Source organism: Phacochoerus africanus, chromosome 10 (genome assembly GCF_016906955.1).
Source record: "Phacochoerus africanus isolate WHEZ1 chromosome 10, ROS_Pafr_v1, whole genome shotgun sequence".
In the NCBI taxonomy this organism is placed as follows: Eukaryota; Metazoa; Chordata; class Mammalia; order Artiodactyla; family Suidae; genus Phacochoerus; species Phacochoerus africanus.
The window spans coordinates 132,164,368-132,181,549 of NC_062553.1; the positions used below are offsets into that span (position 1 = coordinate 132,164,368).

Genomic DNA, 17,182 nt, shown 5'->3' on the forward strand with positions numbered 1-17,182 from the left:
TGAGGTGAGTATTCTATTTGGATGTTAAGATCCATCTTTAGCCTAACTTGTCAAAACCAAATTCTTGATATGTGTTCCTTAAGCGCAACCCTTCCTCAATCATTCACGAGTTGCTTAGGATATAACTTGGAGTCATTCTTCATTCCTCTTTCTTAAAACCCCACATATGATCAAAACTACCACGAGATACCACCTCACACCAGTCAGAATGGCCATCATTAATAAGTCCACAAATAACAAATGCTGGAGAGGGTGTGGAGAAAAAGGAACCCTCCTGCACTGTTGGTGGGAATGTAAGCTGTATGGAGAACAGTATGGAGGTACCTTAGAAATCTATACATAGAACTACCATATGACCCAGCAATCCCACTCTTGGGCATATATCCAGACAAAACTTTCCTTAAAAAAGACACATGCACCCACATATTCACTGCAGCTCTATTCACAATAGCCAAGATATGGAAACAACCCAAATGTCCATTGATAGACGAATGGATTAGGAAGATGTGGTATATATACACATTGGAATACTACTCAGCCATAAAAAAGAACAAAATAATGCCATTTGCAGCAATATGCATGGAACTAGAGACTCTCATACTAAGTGAAGTAAGTCAGAAAGAGGAAGACAAATACCATATGATATCACTTATATCTGGAATCTAATATAAGGCACAAATGAACCTTCCCACAGAAAAGAAACTCATGGACATAGAGAACAGACTTGTGTTTGCCAAAGGGGAGGGGGAGGGGAGGTGGGGTAGTTGGGGAGCTTGGGGTTCATAGATACAAACTATTGCCTTTGGAATGGATTAGCAACGAGATCCTGCTGTGTAGCACTGGGAACTATGTCTAGTCACTTATAATGGAGCCTGATAATGTGTGAAAATAGAATGTGTACACGTATGTGTAACTGGGTCACCATGCTATACAGTAGAAAAAAAAATTATATTGGAGAAATAACTATTAAAAAAATAGTAAAATAAAATAAATCCCACATATGAATGAGAAGCAAGTCCTGAAGGCACAACCTTGGAGATATTTATATCTAACGCTTGTCTATCACGAGCAATCTAGTCTGTGCTGCATGTGTCTCCAGTGGAGTACCATGACTGTCTCCTAACTGGTATTTCACTCCTGCAATCTGTTCTTCTCAGAACAGATCAGAGTAATCCCATTAAAGTGTAAACTAGATCATGGCTCTCTATGCTTTCAACCATCCGATGGCTTCCCATTCTTTCAAAAGCCCCATCACTATCTGATGGTGCATGATTTACTTTTATTTTTTTAGCATTTTATTCACTGTTCCTCAGCCCTAGAAATTCCCTTGAGGGTCTTGCTAATGACTGTATCTCTAGTACCTAGAAGCACCCAGTACATGGTAGGTTTTCAGTAACCATTTGTTGAGCAAATGACTGAACATAATTTTATGGATCACTCACATTTAACCGGGGTCAAGGATAGTGATAAGAATTTGAAACTATACATTTTAACTCACATCTGTCATTTTCATCAAATATATTAGCTTTCCTCCTTAAATTATGTTTATTATTTATTTATTTTGGCCATACCTATGGCATGCAGAAGTTCCCAGGCCAGGGATCAAGGCCATGCCACAGCAGCGATCTGAGCCATAGCAGTGACAACACTGGATCCTTTACCCCCTGTGCCACCAGGGAACTCCTCAAAGTATTTTATGCTGGAGCTACAAACAGGTAGCAAAAATGACTTATCATCATTTTATCTGTCCCAATACTATATCTGGTAGAAGTTCCTATTAAAACTGAAAAGTTTGTGAGACAAAAAAACAGGAAAACAAACTAATGAACAAAACTTATAAAAATCTAGATGATTTAGTAATGAATAAATAGGTTCTTTTAAGTGAGAAAAAAAAGGTTGCCTCATCAAGCAGGCACAGAAACAGTGGGAATTAAAATTGCGTATAAATTGTACTTCAAAAGTTAACACAAAAAAACCTTAGAGATGCTCTTTGGAAAACAGCTTTGAATATCTTTTTTGGTCACTGAAAGACACTTTTGATAGCTCAAAATCCAAAAATTACTCATTCTGCTGGATCTGACTCATAATTTCCTGTTAATCTCCCCCCACCCACTATGATACAAGTCAATAGCACTGTCTGGATCTGTTTTTCCATTTCATTTTAGCTAAAGGGGACGGAAATTTTTATAAAGCATGCGACATGTCTAAATGCAGAACTATTTATAGACCTCACAAGTACCTTACTTAAAGAACAAACAGACCCTCTTGCTTGTGTACCGGCATGTTAAGGATGCTATCAGAAGCCTGTGCACACATTCAGAAAACTCCGCACTTGAATAAGGAATTAGTTAATTAATAACTAATTTATTGTCTTTTCAGGGCTGCACCGGTAGCACATGGAAGTCCCCACGGTAGGGGTCAAATGGATCCTACGCTGCAGCCACACTGGATCCCAGCTGCATTTGAGACCCACACCACAGCCCACGGCAATGCCAGATCTTTAACCCACTGAGCAAGGCCAGGGATCAAACTCGAGTTCCCATGGATACTACTAGCTGGGTTGGAACTCCTTGAATAAGGAATTTAGACAACACTTTAGTTAATGTGCTTTTCCTTGGGCAGAAAGAAGAGGTGATAGTTTAAAAGAAGTAGAGTTTAGCGTCTTACGTTAAATGTAATAAATACACAGACCCAGCAATCTACTTCTCCTTGAAATATGTTCTTTCCCTATACTTCTATCTAGTGAAGATGTTATGAACACCATGCTGTATTTTTTTTACCTCTTAAGGTGTGAAACAAAAGGTAGTTTATTACTAAATCACAATGTGTTGAGCCAAGTTTCCTAAAATAAACTTGGATATAATCAAAACTAAGGTTCTATTATAATGCTGACACTTTTAAAGTACTTTATCAATAAAATTGAAATAAGACAAATGATTTAATTTGGTTTGGAGAACGGTTTTTAAAATAACTAGCAAACTCACTATAAAATCAATCAGTTTTAACGACCAGTCCCAATAATTCTTCCATCTGTTAGCTCTACTCCTGCTTTGGACTAAGCTAAAAGGACATCCATATGAACTATTTACAGGTTTTCTCCAAATTACATATTCGGAGAAGAATAACGTCTGCAATTCAACACAGAGCCTAACACCGTTCAACATTTGCTTCTTACTGCTGGTCAGCCCCGAACAGTTTAGTTTCTTTAACAGACCTATGTAAAGTCAAGTATAGCCCTGTCTTTGTCTCTTACTTCTATGGTCAAAATTAGCAAAACAGGGTCATTACTATTACATAATAGGGTCAGATAATATAAAATACTATTATGCAAAGAAAACATTTATTTTAGATAAATGACTATTTACTGGAGCTTTCCTCAAAGAAAGTACCATGGACTATTTTAAAAGGAACAAGAGAGAAGAAAAAGACATAAATTTAATTAAAAACTGGAACATTACGAAATAATTTCAGTGCAATGTATTTAACTACTTGGAGTCTAAACCCTGGATAAACCATCTGTCGTGACCACATGGCCAGGGTTTCCTGATCTATTAACAGTTTATGGGTGTTCAAAAGCGGCTGCCAGAGTTAATCAGCTGTGAGGCAAGTTTTTGTTAATCTCCAAATGATTCTTGTGTACATAGTGGCACTTGAATTAAGTGAACTGAGATAATCAAATTTAAAAGGATTCCTGTAGGGAGTTCCTGCTGTGGCAGGTGGGTTAAGAATCCGAATGCAGTGGCCCAGGTAGTTGAAGAGGTGTCTGTCGGTTCTGTCCCCAGCCTGGTGCAGTGGGTTAAAGGAGCCTGTGGTGCCACAGCTGTAGCTTGGAGTCAGTCCCTGGCGGGGGAACGTCCATGTGCTCCAGGTGAGGCTGTTTAAAAAACGGGGGGGGGGGGGGGGGAGGATTCCTGCAGTTCGCGAGTAAATTCTGAAGCAGCCTCTGGTTCTCTAACATCACATTGCATTTTCAAATTAATGTTTAACATTAACAGCATGCTTTTGTTCACGGAAGGTACCTGTACAAACATGAAAAAGATACACAGATATATTCACTACTGATTTGACACTTTTCAGTTCAAAGTCAATCCACAGCTATAATACCACCCTCCTAACCCTAGCACAAGAATAACCCCCAGCACCTCATAGGAAGGCTGAGTATTTCGATTAGAAAATAAACTCTAAACAGCCCACATTGGGCTTAAAAAAAAAAAAAAATCAAGGTAACTTCTCTTAAGCCAGGAAAGATGTAGTGAAAAATTAACTTTTTATATAATAGGTGACTTAGGAGTAATCTACCAGTTATTCCTTCCACAAACAATACTCACTGAAAGCTTGCTTGTTGAACCCATTCAACCTTTTGAAAGAAACATTATGCTCCTGGAAATCAAAAGTTACTATCTGGTCATAGATGTTTAATGTCAGGGCTTCAGAACATCCTGTTAACAAGTTATTTTATATTTATATTGACAGTTTAAAAAAATCAAGCACAGGAGTTCCCTTCCTGGCTCAGCGGAAATGAATCAGACTAGGATCCATGAGGATGCAGGTTTGATCCCTGGCTTCGCTCAGTGGGTCAGGGATCTGGTGTTGCTTCGAGCTATGGTGTAGGTCGCAGACTTGGCTTGGATCCCACTTTGCTGTGGCTGTGGTGTAGGCCAGCAACTGTGGCTCCAATTTGACTCCTAGGCTGGGAACTTTCATATGCCATGGGTGTGGCCCTAAAAAGCAAAAATAAAATAAAATAAAATAAAATAAAATAAAAAATCAAGGAGTTCCCGTCGTGGCGCAGTAGTTAACGAATCCGACTAGGAACCATGAGGTTGCGGGTTCGGTCCCTGCCCTTGCTCAGTGGGTTAACGATCCGGCGTTGCCATGAGCTGTGGTGTAGGTTGCAGAAGCGGCTCGGATCCTGCGTTGCTGTGGCTCTGGCGTAGGCTGGTGGCTACAGCTCCGATTCAACCCCTAGCCTGGGAACCTCCATATGCCGTGGAAGCGGCCCAAGAAATAGCAACAACAACAACAACAACAACAACAACAACAACAAAGACAAAAAAGACCAAAAAAAAAAAAATCAAGCACAAACTATCAAGAATCAGGGCCATTTCTAATTTTAAAAGATTCCAATAGCTCAAACTATAACATCTTTTGCATAATTGAATGAATTTGCAAGAGCTTTAAAAGGGAAAGGAAGAGGAAAATGGAGATGATAGAGGAAAGAGAATAAAGTTTTTTTCGTGACTCCAACAAAGAGGAAGAACACCCACCACTGGAAATATGATACCATTTTCCACGTTCCATACCTTGGTCTCTGTGACTGGCCCTGACCTGAGGTTTCCTCCACCCCTGGGAGACCGCTGTTGGACTCGAATCTCTTGGAAGCTTCACTTTTTCTCACTGATTGTGAATGAAAAAGGGACAGTGCAAGGGATTAAAATGTGAGTAATCTTGTTTAAAACTCAAGCATTTAGCAGACACATAAGATAATTTTTGCAAATCATATTCATGTAACCAAATTATTGACATAAATCATTAAAGTCTTTAGAGGTGAATCATGTTATTTTTGAAAACAATGAATTGTTGCCTCTACCATGAAAATGACTACACTGCTATTTGATGAAACTGCTATCAAGCTCTCAGAATACTACTAAAATGAGTAACTGGCAGCTTTTTATAATTTTAAAATTCTGTAAGGAACGATTCTTTCGACACCTTATTTGCAACACTACTGAAAGAGAAGAACAATCACGGTTTCTTAAGATTTTGTTCAGATGCCTCTCACCTTGTCTGAAGTCTGATTCAGAGGAAACAAGAGATGGACTTTCACTGGAGGTACTAAAGATATCACTGTGGGCAGTTTTGTATCTTCGGACCGGTTCTAAAAGGATTAAAATAAAAACATGAGAAAGCAAACTCACAAGCCACACAAACCAAATAAAGTACTACATTTATTCTTGTGAGACTAGAACATTATGCTCCCGGAAATCAAAAGTTACTATCTGGTCATAGAAGTTCAGTGCCAGGGCTTCAGAACATCCTGACTGTTAACAAGTTATTTTATATTCGTAATGACAGTTTAAAAAAATCAAACAAAGTACTACATTTATTCTTGCGAGACTAGAACATTTTATATACTGCTTTACATTCACTAATTGCCAGCTGGTGTTCAAAGATGCGACTTCAACTTTCAGGTGGTTTGGCGTATTGGTTAAGAGCCAGGACTCTGGAGCCAGATTGCTTGGGTTTGAATCTCAGCTCCGCTACCTGCTGGGTGCAGGACTGCAGCCTTGCTGTGACTCAGCTTCTTCAGCTGAAGAGAGGGTACGCTAACTGTGTGCATCTCACAGGGCTGTTGTGAGCATTAAATGAAATTATCTAAGCAAAGCTCTTAGAACAGAGTGGATGCTATATAAACATCATTCTCTGTGTGAGGGACAGGAAATTCAAAGACGCAAGCCCAAACTCAATTTAAAATGCAGAAGCACAAAACACCTAAGGTGGACATGTAGTCCCACCTGAATGAGATGAGTAAACACTGGGAGTGGGGGCGGAGGGTTGCCCTGTGGGTGCTCTGTGCGATGGGGGCAGAACCCCACTAAAATCTGAAGTCTACCTTGAGCGTTTCTGACTCACCCCCTCTTCTTCAAACTCATGATCGCTATCATAGAGGACTCTTCATCTCATGTCTGGACTACTGCATGTGTCCTAGATTCCCCTTCATGCAGGCTTGCTAGCGTCATAATTCACATTACAGAGTGAGAATTTTTCAGGAAATGGAAATCTGAGCATATTGCTGTATTTCTTAAACTTCTGCAAACTTGAGTTTTCAAGATACAGTTTAGACACTCCTTAGCTTAGTATTCAAAGACTTTCATAAGCTGGTCCCTGAATACATTTATAGCAGTGGCTCTTCATGTTGTGGAGTCATATGTTCTTGCTTGTTAGAATCAAATGAGAAGGACGGCTCTCTCTCCTCCCACCCTTCAAAACACATGGATACATAAACACTGAAACAGAATTTCCAAAAACCCACTCCTGGTAAGACCTTCGTTCCATAGCAGCATCACCAACCACTTCCCCCAATTCTGTACTCGTGTTATATTGACTCTACAGATAACCAAGAGTATATAAAGAGATTCTTTCCTGAATGATATTCTCCCCGGTAGCATTGCTGTTCCTCTTTACCTTTGAATCCTTTTTCTTTTTCCTTACAAGAAAGGAATGAACAAAGCAAAGTGTGAAAATACAGAGGGAGTCCCAAGATACTGGTATCAGAAAGTTGCCTTACTTCTGGTAATAAAAAGTGTATCACCTCCCAAGAAGAGTAAAGAAATTCTCTTTACTCTTCTTGTGAAGAATGTGGTAAGAGTCAGCAAAAAAAGCCCATGCAGGCTTTTATGTAGCCTTTAAGAGTTTTGATTAGGCTAGAATGCATGAATTTTATTGGAAACTTCTATAATGGTTTTGTGGCTTTTTTCTTGGCATTAGAGAAAGCAGACTATGGAAAATTCTTAGAACCGAGGACTGGCATGGGATGTATGGTTAGCAGATAACCAGGGTATGTGAGGGTTTCTTTTTACTGATTTGCCGACTTGAGGACAGGTACTTCACTAAATGAATTATTCCCTTGTGCTAGAAGGTGTTTAATAGAGATTGTTGAGAGAAAAGAGATGAATGGAGAAATTCCCATTGTGGCTCAAGTGGTAATGATAAACCCCACCAGTAACCATGAGGACGTGGGTTTGATCCCTGGCCTTGCTCAGTGGGTTAAGATCCAGTGTTGCCACGAGTTCACAGATGTGACTCGGATCCTATGTTGATGGGCTGGTAGGCCAGCAGCTGCAGCTCCCCTTTGACCTTTAGTCTGTGAACTTCCATATGCCACAGGTGTGGCCCTAAAAAAAAAAAAAAAAAGAGAGAGAGAGATGAATGAAAGAAATAGTGAAATAGCACCACAGAAACCAGGCTTGGAGAACCTGGATGGACATGATGGGCTAAGGCAAAAGACAGGCATCATGGCAGGAAGTGTAGAAAGATAAAGGACTGGCCGTGAACTCAATGGAGAGGAAAGGTTTACTTGGAGAAGGAGGCATAATACAGGAGATTCCTATTTTTGTCCAGCAGTTTTACTTAATATTACTTATATTTAATGAACATAGATAAACGGCTATGTAAGAACTGATATTTTCAAGTGATCCCGAAGAACTTTTTGTTTTATTCATACACCCTCCATGCTGCAGTTTTGAGGGATTTTCCCAAGGTAACTTGATCAAACGTCAAACCTGGCTTTGTAACCTACAAGGCAGTAAAAGCAACAAGGCCAAGGAGAAGACTCAAATGTACAGAGGTGATATGGTGTTATCTCACAAAGAAAATTGGGACGTGGCAATAAACATACTCATTAGACAGAGAACTTTGGTTACTTGGATGTTGTGCCAGGCAGTAACAGTTTCATGCTCCAGATGAAACGAACCGTTTCATAACTAGTTCCGCAAAGTGGCTTTAAGAGTGTAAATAACTTTAAAATTTCCAGTCCGTTATGGTGCTTTATAATTCTTATATTATTTCACAGGTCCATATTCTCCGTCGTCTGCTTGTCCTTGTATCCTTTTTTCCCTTGTTTCCTTTACTCTGACAACCCTAGTAAACGTTTTTCAATCTGTGGGTTCCTCTGTAAAACAAATTAATGTCACCTTGACAAACCCCTTTTAAAAATATAACCATAAGGAGTTCCCACTGCGGCTCAGTGGTTAACGAATCTGACTAGGAATCATGAGGTTGCGGATTTGGTCCCTGGCCTTGCTCAGTGGGTTAAGGATCCGGTGTTGCCGTGAGCTGTGGTGTAGGTTGCAGACGTGGCTCGGATCCCGTGTTGCTGTGGCTCTGGCTCTGGCCAGTGGTTACAGCTCCGATTCGACCCCTACCCTGGGAACCTCCATATGCTGTGGGAGGGGCCCTAGAAAAGGCAAAAAGACAAAAAAAATAAAATAAAATAAAATAAAATGTTGTTAGCTATGGTCCTTTCATGTAACGCCATGGCAGATAATACCAGGTTAAAGTTCCCAGGTGATATTTACTACTCAGTCATGCATATAAGACGGTTTTAATCAGATGAAAGTTCTCAGCCAAAATGTACTACTCAGTGGTGCTTATAAGAAAGGATGGTTAGCCCTTGTAAGCTTTCTATTTCTGAATTAAATAATAATGTAACATTTTCAGAAATTATTATAAAATTACATGTCCTTTATCAGGAGCATCTGTGCTGGAGTATACGGAGAGGCATATTCTTCATGCTGACAGGTCATCTGGGTAGAAACACTTCTTGGCCTTCTGAGAGGACCTACATGAAAGGCACTCAGCAGACACCAACTAGATAGTGTCTTTCTTTTTCTGTCCTGGTCTACAAAAGGAAGGAAATCTCTAATTTTCTACAAGGTATTCTACCATTATTAACAACTTTTTTTGGGGGGAAGATACATTTTCTATCTATATTTAAATGTACAATATTACCACTTTAGATTTGGTCCAGAATTCAGGAATGCGGTATTAATTTGATGATTAAAAAAAATACACAACTTTTTACTATGAAAACTTCTAAATAGACATGAAAATGCAAGTACACTAAGTCCTTATATATACTCATCTCCCAGCATCGACAAACCCTAATGACTATTATTTTAAATAGAAAGTGTCAGACTTTATGTGTTCAAGTAGGGGCTCAGAGGAAATGAATCTGACTGGCATCCATGAGGACGCAGGTTTGATCCCTGGCCTCGCTCAGTGGGTTAAGGCTCCGGTGTTGCTATGAGCTGTGGTGTAGGTCGCAGATGCGGCTCAAATCCAGCATTTCTGTGGCTTTGGTGCAGGACAGCGTCTATAGCTCTGATTCGACCCCTAGGCTGAGAACATTCATATGCCAATGGTGTGGCTCTAAAAAGACCAGGGAAAAAAAAAAAAAAAAGGGTCAGATTTACAAAACAAAAAACCCAGAGATGCTTCTAAGTATTTATAGAATATGACAAAGTTTTCTGAGTGCCAGAATTCTTGTACCTATTAAGAATAGTCATAACACATTTTATAAAACACATGAGACCACTTCCACTGCAGTGTTAAAACTGCAATAGTAATATTTTAAAGTGTCCCCATTACAACTAGAAAACTGAATTTATTTGCTTCTTGTGGGAAAAAATTAGACTCAGTATCTAATTTGTGGCTTTGAAATTTTCTTTTCTCAGCTAGTAAATATTGAAATTCAACCTACATTGTATAAATCAATGTATGAGAGTTCATTTAGGATCGTGATTATTCGTCATTTCACTAGATGGTTTCCTTCGCTTCGACTTCCAACAAGTAGTTTTCAGAAAGTAGTTTCCTATAAGCAGTTTCCATTTCATGGAAAATGAAGTTGTAGTTAACAATTTTAGCGTAGAAACAGTAATGAGTGCAAAAGAAAAAATGGGAGAGTAAAATTAGCCTGAATACGTGTCACCAAAAAAAGCAGAACCAAATTGAGCACATGAGTCTATGTATCTAAACACATAAAGCACACAGGAATACAGTCTCCCCAAAACATTTTGCAGAACAGTGGTGAGAGAATGAGAAGATGGCCAGAATGGCTAGAAGAATAATGACTAATGTTTCAAGAACTGACATCTGGATAGAAGTCTAATTATAGAGATTCTGTACTCATACATATGCTGACAATTAAAGATATCTTTTAATTTCTAGTATTATTTTACCATGATTAAGAGTGTACTATTTTTTTGGTCAGAACACAAGGTATATTTATTATCCTTAACTGTAATCTGATCTTCTAAACAAAATTCAATCCAACTCTAACAGGGTACTGACTCCACTTTTATAGCAACACTAAAAAGCAGCTTTTCAACAGGCTAGTGTTTGTCATAAATTCTTGAAAACTCAGAAGTACAATGTCCACCAAGACTTAACCACTGAATACTTTTAACACACAAAGCTGTGATATGTGGTCATGAACACTATATATATATATACACACACACACACACACCATATATATATATATATATATATATATATATATATATATATATATGAATTTATTTGCTTCTTGTGGGAAAAAATTAGACTCAGTATCTAATTTGTGGCTTTGAAAAAAAAAATATATATATATATTTTTTCGGCCTGCAGGCGTGGCACGTGGATGTTTCCAGGCCAGGCACTGAACCTGCACTGCAGCTGTGGCCTGTGCTACAGCTGTGGCAATGCTGGAGCCCTCTGTGCCACAAGAGAATTTCCATGAACACTATACTTTTAAGGTACAGGGATTATGGAGACTTGCATGACATTCTGAGTTTACATAAAGCTAATTTAGATGAAATGTTTGAATCTACCATCTTCACATTAAAATGAATTTAAGCCAGAACAAACTGTAATCTAACCACATCATTTACAAATGACACATATTCAAGCTCAGACAAGTAACATGAAGAAACTGAAACTTAGGCAGTTACAACATCAGGAATTAAATAACCACTTTCAGCTTGGCATTTCTTGACTTTTAATTCATGACCCAAATTACAGATAAAACTTTCAAAAAGAAGTGCACGAAAATGACTGGGTTTGTAGCTCAGAATCACAAGTTTTTTTTTTTTAACTCTGCATTTTTATAATTACGGGCCCTAACAAAATATTTCAATCTTCAAATAAAGCAGAGAAACAAAGTACTAACATTACATATTCGTGTATGAAGTGTTTTTCCCTAGGCTTTCTTTTTTGGGGGGTGTTAATTTCTAGAGATTAGAGATTGCATATTCTTCCACTGTATGCACACGCTGCCTGATACATGAATGGAACATTATACTAAAATTCTTTGAGAGTCAGACATGATCAAAAACATTTTTAACCCGGAGGAAAAGAACTCATGCAGGTATAAATCTGTATCGATGAGGGAGGCTACAGGGAGAAATACTCTGTGAACTATGACTCACTTTGTAGGAGTAAAATTTGTACAGAGTAGGAACTGCAGCAAGAGTGAAACGTCCCTCTGTAAGGGTCTTGTGTAATGAAGCAGTCACAAATCTGGCCCTGGGGCACCACTCTTCTAGCATCCTTCAGAACCCTTTGTTGTTATGACGTCAACTGCCCCTTCTAAAACTTTCAAACAGTACAGCGTTCAAAAGGAAACTGATGACATTTGCTCTTGGTTGGTCAGGCTGTGACTGATAAATACGTAATTTTCTCTTAGAGTTGGATAAAAACAGAGGAAGGAGGAGGTGGGATTTCTCCTCACTGTATAGTATACTTCATCAGAGACACAGCACAACTATACTAAGCAGTTAATATTAATAGCCATGTTGTAATATTCAGTTTAGATTCATAAACACTTATTGAGTAGCTATTATATGTCAGTCATAGTGGTAGGTGCTAAGGATATAGCTATGAATTAGACCAGGCCACTATCTGACTATCTACAAGAAGAGAAGCCAGCGTCTCAAAAAATCCCAATGAAAAATACAGACCATCATGCGGACATGGGGGGATGAGGCAAAGCTTGGATGGTCTAAGGCAGAAAGCTGCATAAATAAAAGCGTGGAAATAAGGAATGGCCTGTACGGAGAAAAGGAGCGTGGAAGGGAAAGGGAAGGGGAGAGGAAGGGCGTGGGGGAGCATGAACGCACACGGTGTTGGCGTGACAGGTCAGATGGGAAGTGCCAAAGGATGGGAGAAACAATAACCGAAAGGCTTAAACACCATAATCCGAGGGGCCTGAATTTTATCCTGCTCAGCTGATAAAAAGGTATTAAACAGCTGAAGGCAGAGGAAATATATTCAAATTTGCATGGCAGGGAAAAGGAGGACAAACTGTAGCTGAGAGATCAACTTAGGAAGCTATTTCCACAGTCCACGGGCAACAGAAGGAACTGAGAGACGAGGATGGAAAGAAAAAATATTCTGGAGATTAAAACTGCTAGATCTTAAAACTTATGATATGCTTTGGGTAGTACGGCCATTTTTACAATATTAACTTTTCCAACCCAGGAGCATGGAATATCTTTCCATTTCTTCACATCTTCTTTAATCTCCTTGATTCATGGTTTAGAGTTCTCAGCATATAAGTCTCTTACCTCCTTGGTCAGGTGTATTCCCAGGTATCTGATTTTTCGGGGCGCAATTTTAAAAGGTATTGTATTTTCGTATTCCTTTTCTAATATTTCATTATTAGTATACAGAAATGTGACTGATTTCTGAATGTTAATCTTATATTCTGCTACTTTGCTGAATTTGGTGATCTGTTCAAGTAGTTTTTGGGTTGAGTCCTTAGGGTTTTCTATATATAGTATCATGTCGTCTGCATACAGTGACAATTTTACCTCTTCTCTTCCTATTTGGATGCCTTTTATTTCTTTTGTTTTTCTGATTGCTGTGGCTAAGACGTCAAGTACTATGTTGAATAACAGTGGTGAGAGTGGGCATCCTTGTCTTGTTCCAGATTTTAGTGGGAAGGCTTTCAGCTTTTCTCCATTGAGTATTATATTTGCTGTGGGTTTGTCATAAATGGCTTTGATTATGTTAAGGTATGTCCCCTCTATACCCACTTTGGTAAAGCAATCTACAGATTCAATGCAATCCCTATCAAATTCCCCATGACATTTTTCACAGAACTAGAACAAACAATCCAAAAATGTATATGGAACCACAAAAGACCCAGGATTGCCAAAGCAATTCTGAGGAACAAAAACCAAGCAGGAGGCATAACTCTCCCAGACTTCAAGAAATACTACAAAGCCACAGTCATCAAGACAGTGTGGGACTGGTACTAAAACAGACATGCAGACCAATGAAACAGAATAGAGCACCCAGAAATAAACCCAGACCCACCTATGGTCAGTTAATCTTTGACAAAGGAGGCAAGAACATAAAATGGGAAAAAGACAGTCTTTTCAGCAAGTATTGCTGGGAAACCTGGACAGCTGCATGCAAATCCATGAAACTAGAACACAGCCTCACACCATGCACAAAAATGAACTCTAAATGGCTGAAAGATTTAAACCTAAGACAAGACACCATCAAACTCCTGGAAGGGACATAGGCAAAACATTCTCTGACATCAACCTTACCAATGTTTTCTCAGATCAGTCTCCCAAAGCCACAGAAATAAAAGCAAAAATAGACCCATGGGACCTAATCAAACGGACAAGCTTTTGCACAGCAAAGGAAACCAAAAAGACAACTTACAGAATGGGAAAAAATTGTTTCAAATGATGCAACTGACAAGGGCTTAATCTCTAAAATTTACAAACAACTTATACAATTCAACAGCAAAAAAGCCCACAACCCAATGGAAAAATGGGCAAAAGACCTGAAGAGACATTTCTCCAAGGAAGAAATACAGATGGCCAACAAGCACATGAAAAAATGCTCAACATCCTTGATTATGAGAGAAATGCAAATCAAAACTATCACGAGATACCACCTCACACCAGTCAGATAACAAGTGCTGGAGGGAGTGTGGAGAAAAGGGAATCCTCCTGCACTGTTGGTGGGAATATAAGCTGGTACAATCACTAAGGAAAACAGTATGGAGGTACCTTAGAAATCTATACATAGAGCAATCCCACTCTTGGGCATCTATCCGGACAAAACTTTCCTTAAAGAAGACACATGCACCTGCATGTTCATTACAGCACTGTTCACAATAGCCAAGACATGGAAACAACCCAAATGACCATCGACAATTGGATTAGGAAGATGTGGTACATATACACAATGGAATACTACTCAGCCATAAAAAAGAATGAAATAATGCCATTTGCAGCAACAAGCATGGAAATACAGACTCTCATCTTGAGTGAAGTAAGTCAGAAAGAGAAAGACAAATACCATATGATATCACTTATATCTGGAATCTAACATGTGGCACAAATGAACCTTCCCACAGAAAAGAAAATTATGGAATTGGAGAATAGACTTGTGGTTGCCAAGGGGGAGGGGGAGAGAGTGGGAGCCTGGGATTAACAGATGCAGACTATTGCCTTTGGAATGGATAAGCAATGAGATCCTGCTATGTAGCACTGGGAACTATGGTCACTTATGATGGAGCCTGATAATGTGAAAAAAAAGAATGTATAAATGTATGTGTAACTGGGTCTTCATGCTGTATAGCAGAAAAAAAAATGTGGAAATAAAAATAATCATAAAAATTATCATAATCAAATAATCATAAAAAATTTTTTAAAAATAATAAAAAAATAAAACTTATGATATGCGTTACCAGTAAGATCCATTTTAAATCTTTCTTAGAACATACCAATCTTTGCTTTTCAGAAGGCTTCTATGTCAAAGTCATACTGGGTCTATGTTAACTATGTAAGAGTTAGACTTTAATTAGGTCCCTAATTTCTGATAAAGTAGCCTATGATTTCTGTGGATTCCAAAATCAGTATTACGTTACTATGACTATGGACACTGGAAAATTACATTTTTTTTTTCCTTTTTGGCCCTGCCTTGCAGCATGCAGAAGTTTCTGGGCCAGGGATCAAATACATGCCACAGCAGGGACCTGAGCCACAGCAGTGATAATGCTGGATCCCTAACCCACTGTGCCACCAGGGAATTCCAGTGGAAAGTTAGTTTTGGTTTCACCTTTAACTCTCCTGTGTAAAAATACAACTTCATTTTTTTCACTTGGATAAATTGGAAAGTAATATCTATCCTCAGCTGTTTTTATTTTATTTATTTATTTTTTTTGTCTTTTTGTCTTTCTAGGGCCGCACCCATGGCATACAGAGGTTCCCAGGCTAGGGGTCTAATCGGAGCTACACCTGCCAGCCTACACCACAGCCACAGCAACTCGGGATCTGAGCCACATCTGCGACCTACACCACAGCTCATGGCAACGCCAGATCCTTAACCCACTGAGTGAGGTCAGGGATCGAACCCACAACCTCAGGGTTCCTAGTCGGATTCATCAACTACTGAGCAGTGACAGGAACTGCTATTCTCAGCTGTTTTTAAACTAAAAAATGACTTACTGCGTACCTCTTCTCAAATGCTTCTTAAATCTTTCCTCCATTGAACGCTGGTATTTTATATTGGACTAAGTCTATATAAGAATGGTCTAAAACTGTACTATATGGCTATAAATTTTGGCTACCCTATGGCATGCAGAAAATCCCGGGCCAGGGATTGAACATGTCACAGCTGTAATCAGAACCACAGTTTTGACTCCAGATCCTTAACCAGCTGAGCCACGAGGGAACTCCCCGTGGCTATGTAAATTTAAATAAAATATTCAGTTCCTTGGCTGCACTAGCTACAATGCAGGTAATCAATAATCACATGTCTTGTAACTACTGAGTGGACTTGGTAGCGACAGGGCATTTCCTCCATTGAAGAAGTTCTATTGGACGATGCAAACCTAAAATATCAGCCTCGTTAATTTCAGTCCTAGAAATGACAGGCACCTGATTCTTGCTGGATAAGACGCTGAAACCCCCTCAAGAGTGTGCTTCTCAGAGATACAAAACATATGCAGCTTAGTAGTACATCAAATCATCAATACTTAAATACATGTGATATTTGACCAATATCACGTAAAAATCCCTGCTTAGCCACATTCACTTCTGTAGAACTCAAAGGGACTTATTTTAGTTCACGGAGTAATCCAAACCACAAAAGATTTTTTCTTTTTTTGGGGGGGCTGCTATTCAAAGGGAAATTAGGTGAAGAAATAAAAACTGATTAGTTCATCTTCACCAGTTTTGGATTTTACAAAAAAGTTTTTTTTTTAATTCCTTCCTCCATAAAATGTCACTAGGAGCATCCCATGGGAGGGAAGGCAACATTTATGACTCCACTCTCCTACTTTTCTGCAATGTAACTATAAAAATACATGTACTTTCAAATTCGATGGAATGAATGTGAACGGAAATGAAACATTAAGGTGCCTCAATGGTGAGAACAGGTTCACATACTTGAGTGTTTGCATACTCTAAGTTGCACAACAGAGGGCTTAAGCTGTAGTCACAGAGCAGTCACAGAACAGCCAAACTAGGCTAGACCAGAGGCCACTGCAGTGAAAGAAAGGAAACAATACTTAATTTAGACATAAAATAGATTGACCTTAAATTCCTCAAATAAGTAGTATTTAGCCATGGTCACTTTTGTAGAATTTAATTATATCTATTCTTCACACTGTCCC

At 38.9% G+C, this 17,182-nt stretch overlaps 1 protein-coding gene across 2 annotated transcripts in view; it reads right to left on the reverse strand.

Annotated features, from left to right (window-relative positions):
- PTPN13 (protein tyrosine phosphatase non-receptor type 13) overlaps positions 1-17,182 on the reverse strand; it is a 209,290-nt gene that overhangs the window by 89,747 nt on the left and 102,361 nt on the right. For both annotated transcript variants that reach the window (XM_047798555.1, XM_047798554.1), the window contains exons 8-9: positions 5,783-5,878; positions 5,304-5,397 (exon numbers count right to left, since the gene is read on the reverse strand). In XM_047798555.1, coding sequence (XP_047654511.1) covers positions 5,304-5,397; positions 5,783-5,878 — 190 coding nt within the window. The remainder of the gene's footprint in view (positions 1-5,303; positions 5,398-5,782; positions 5,879-17,182) is intronic.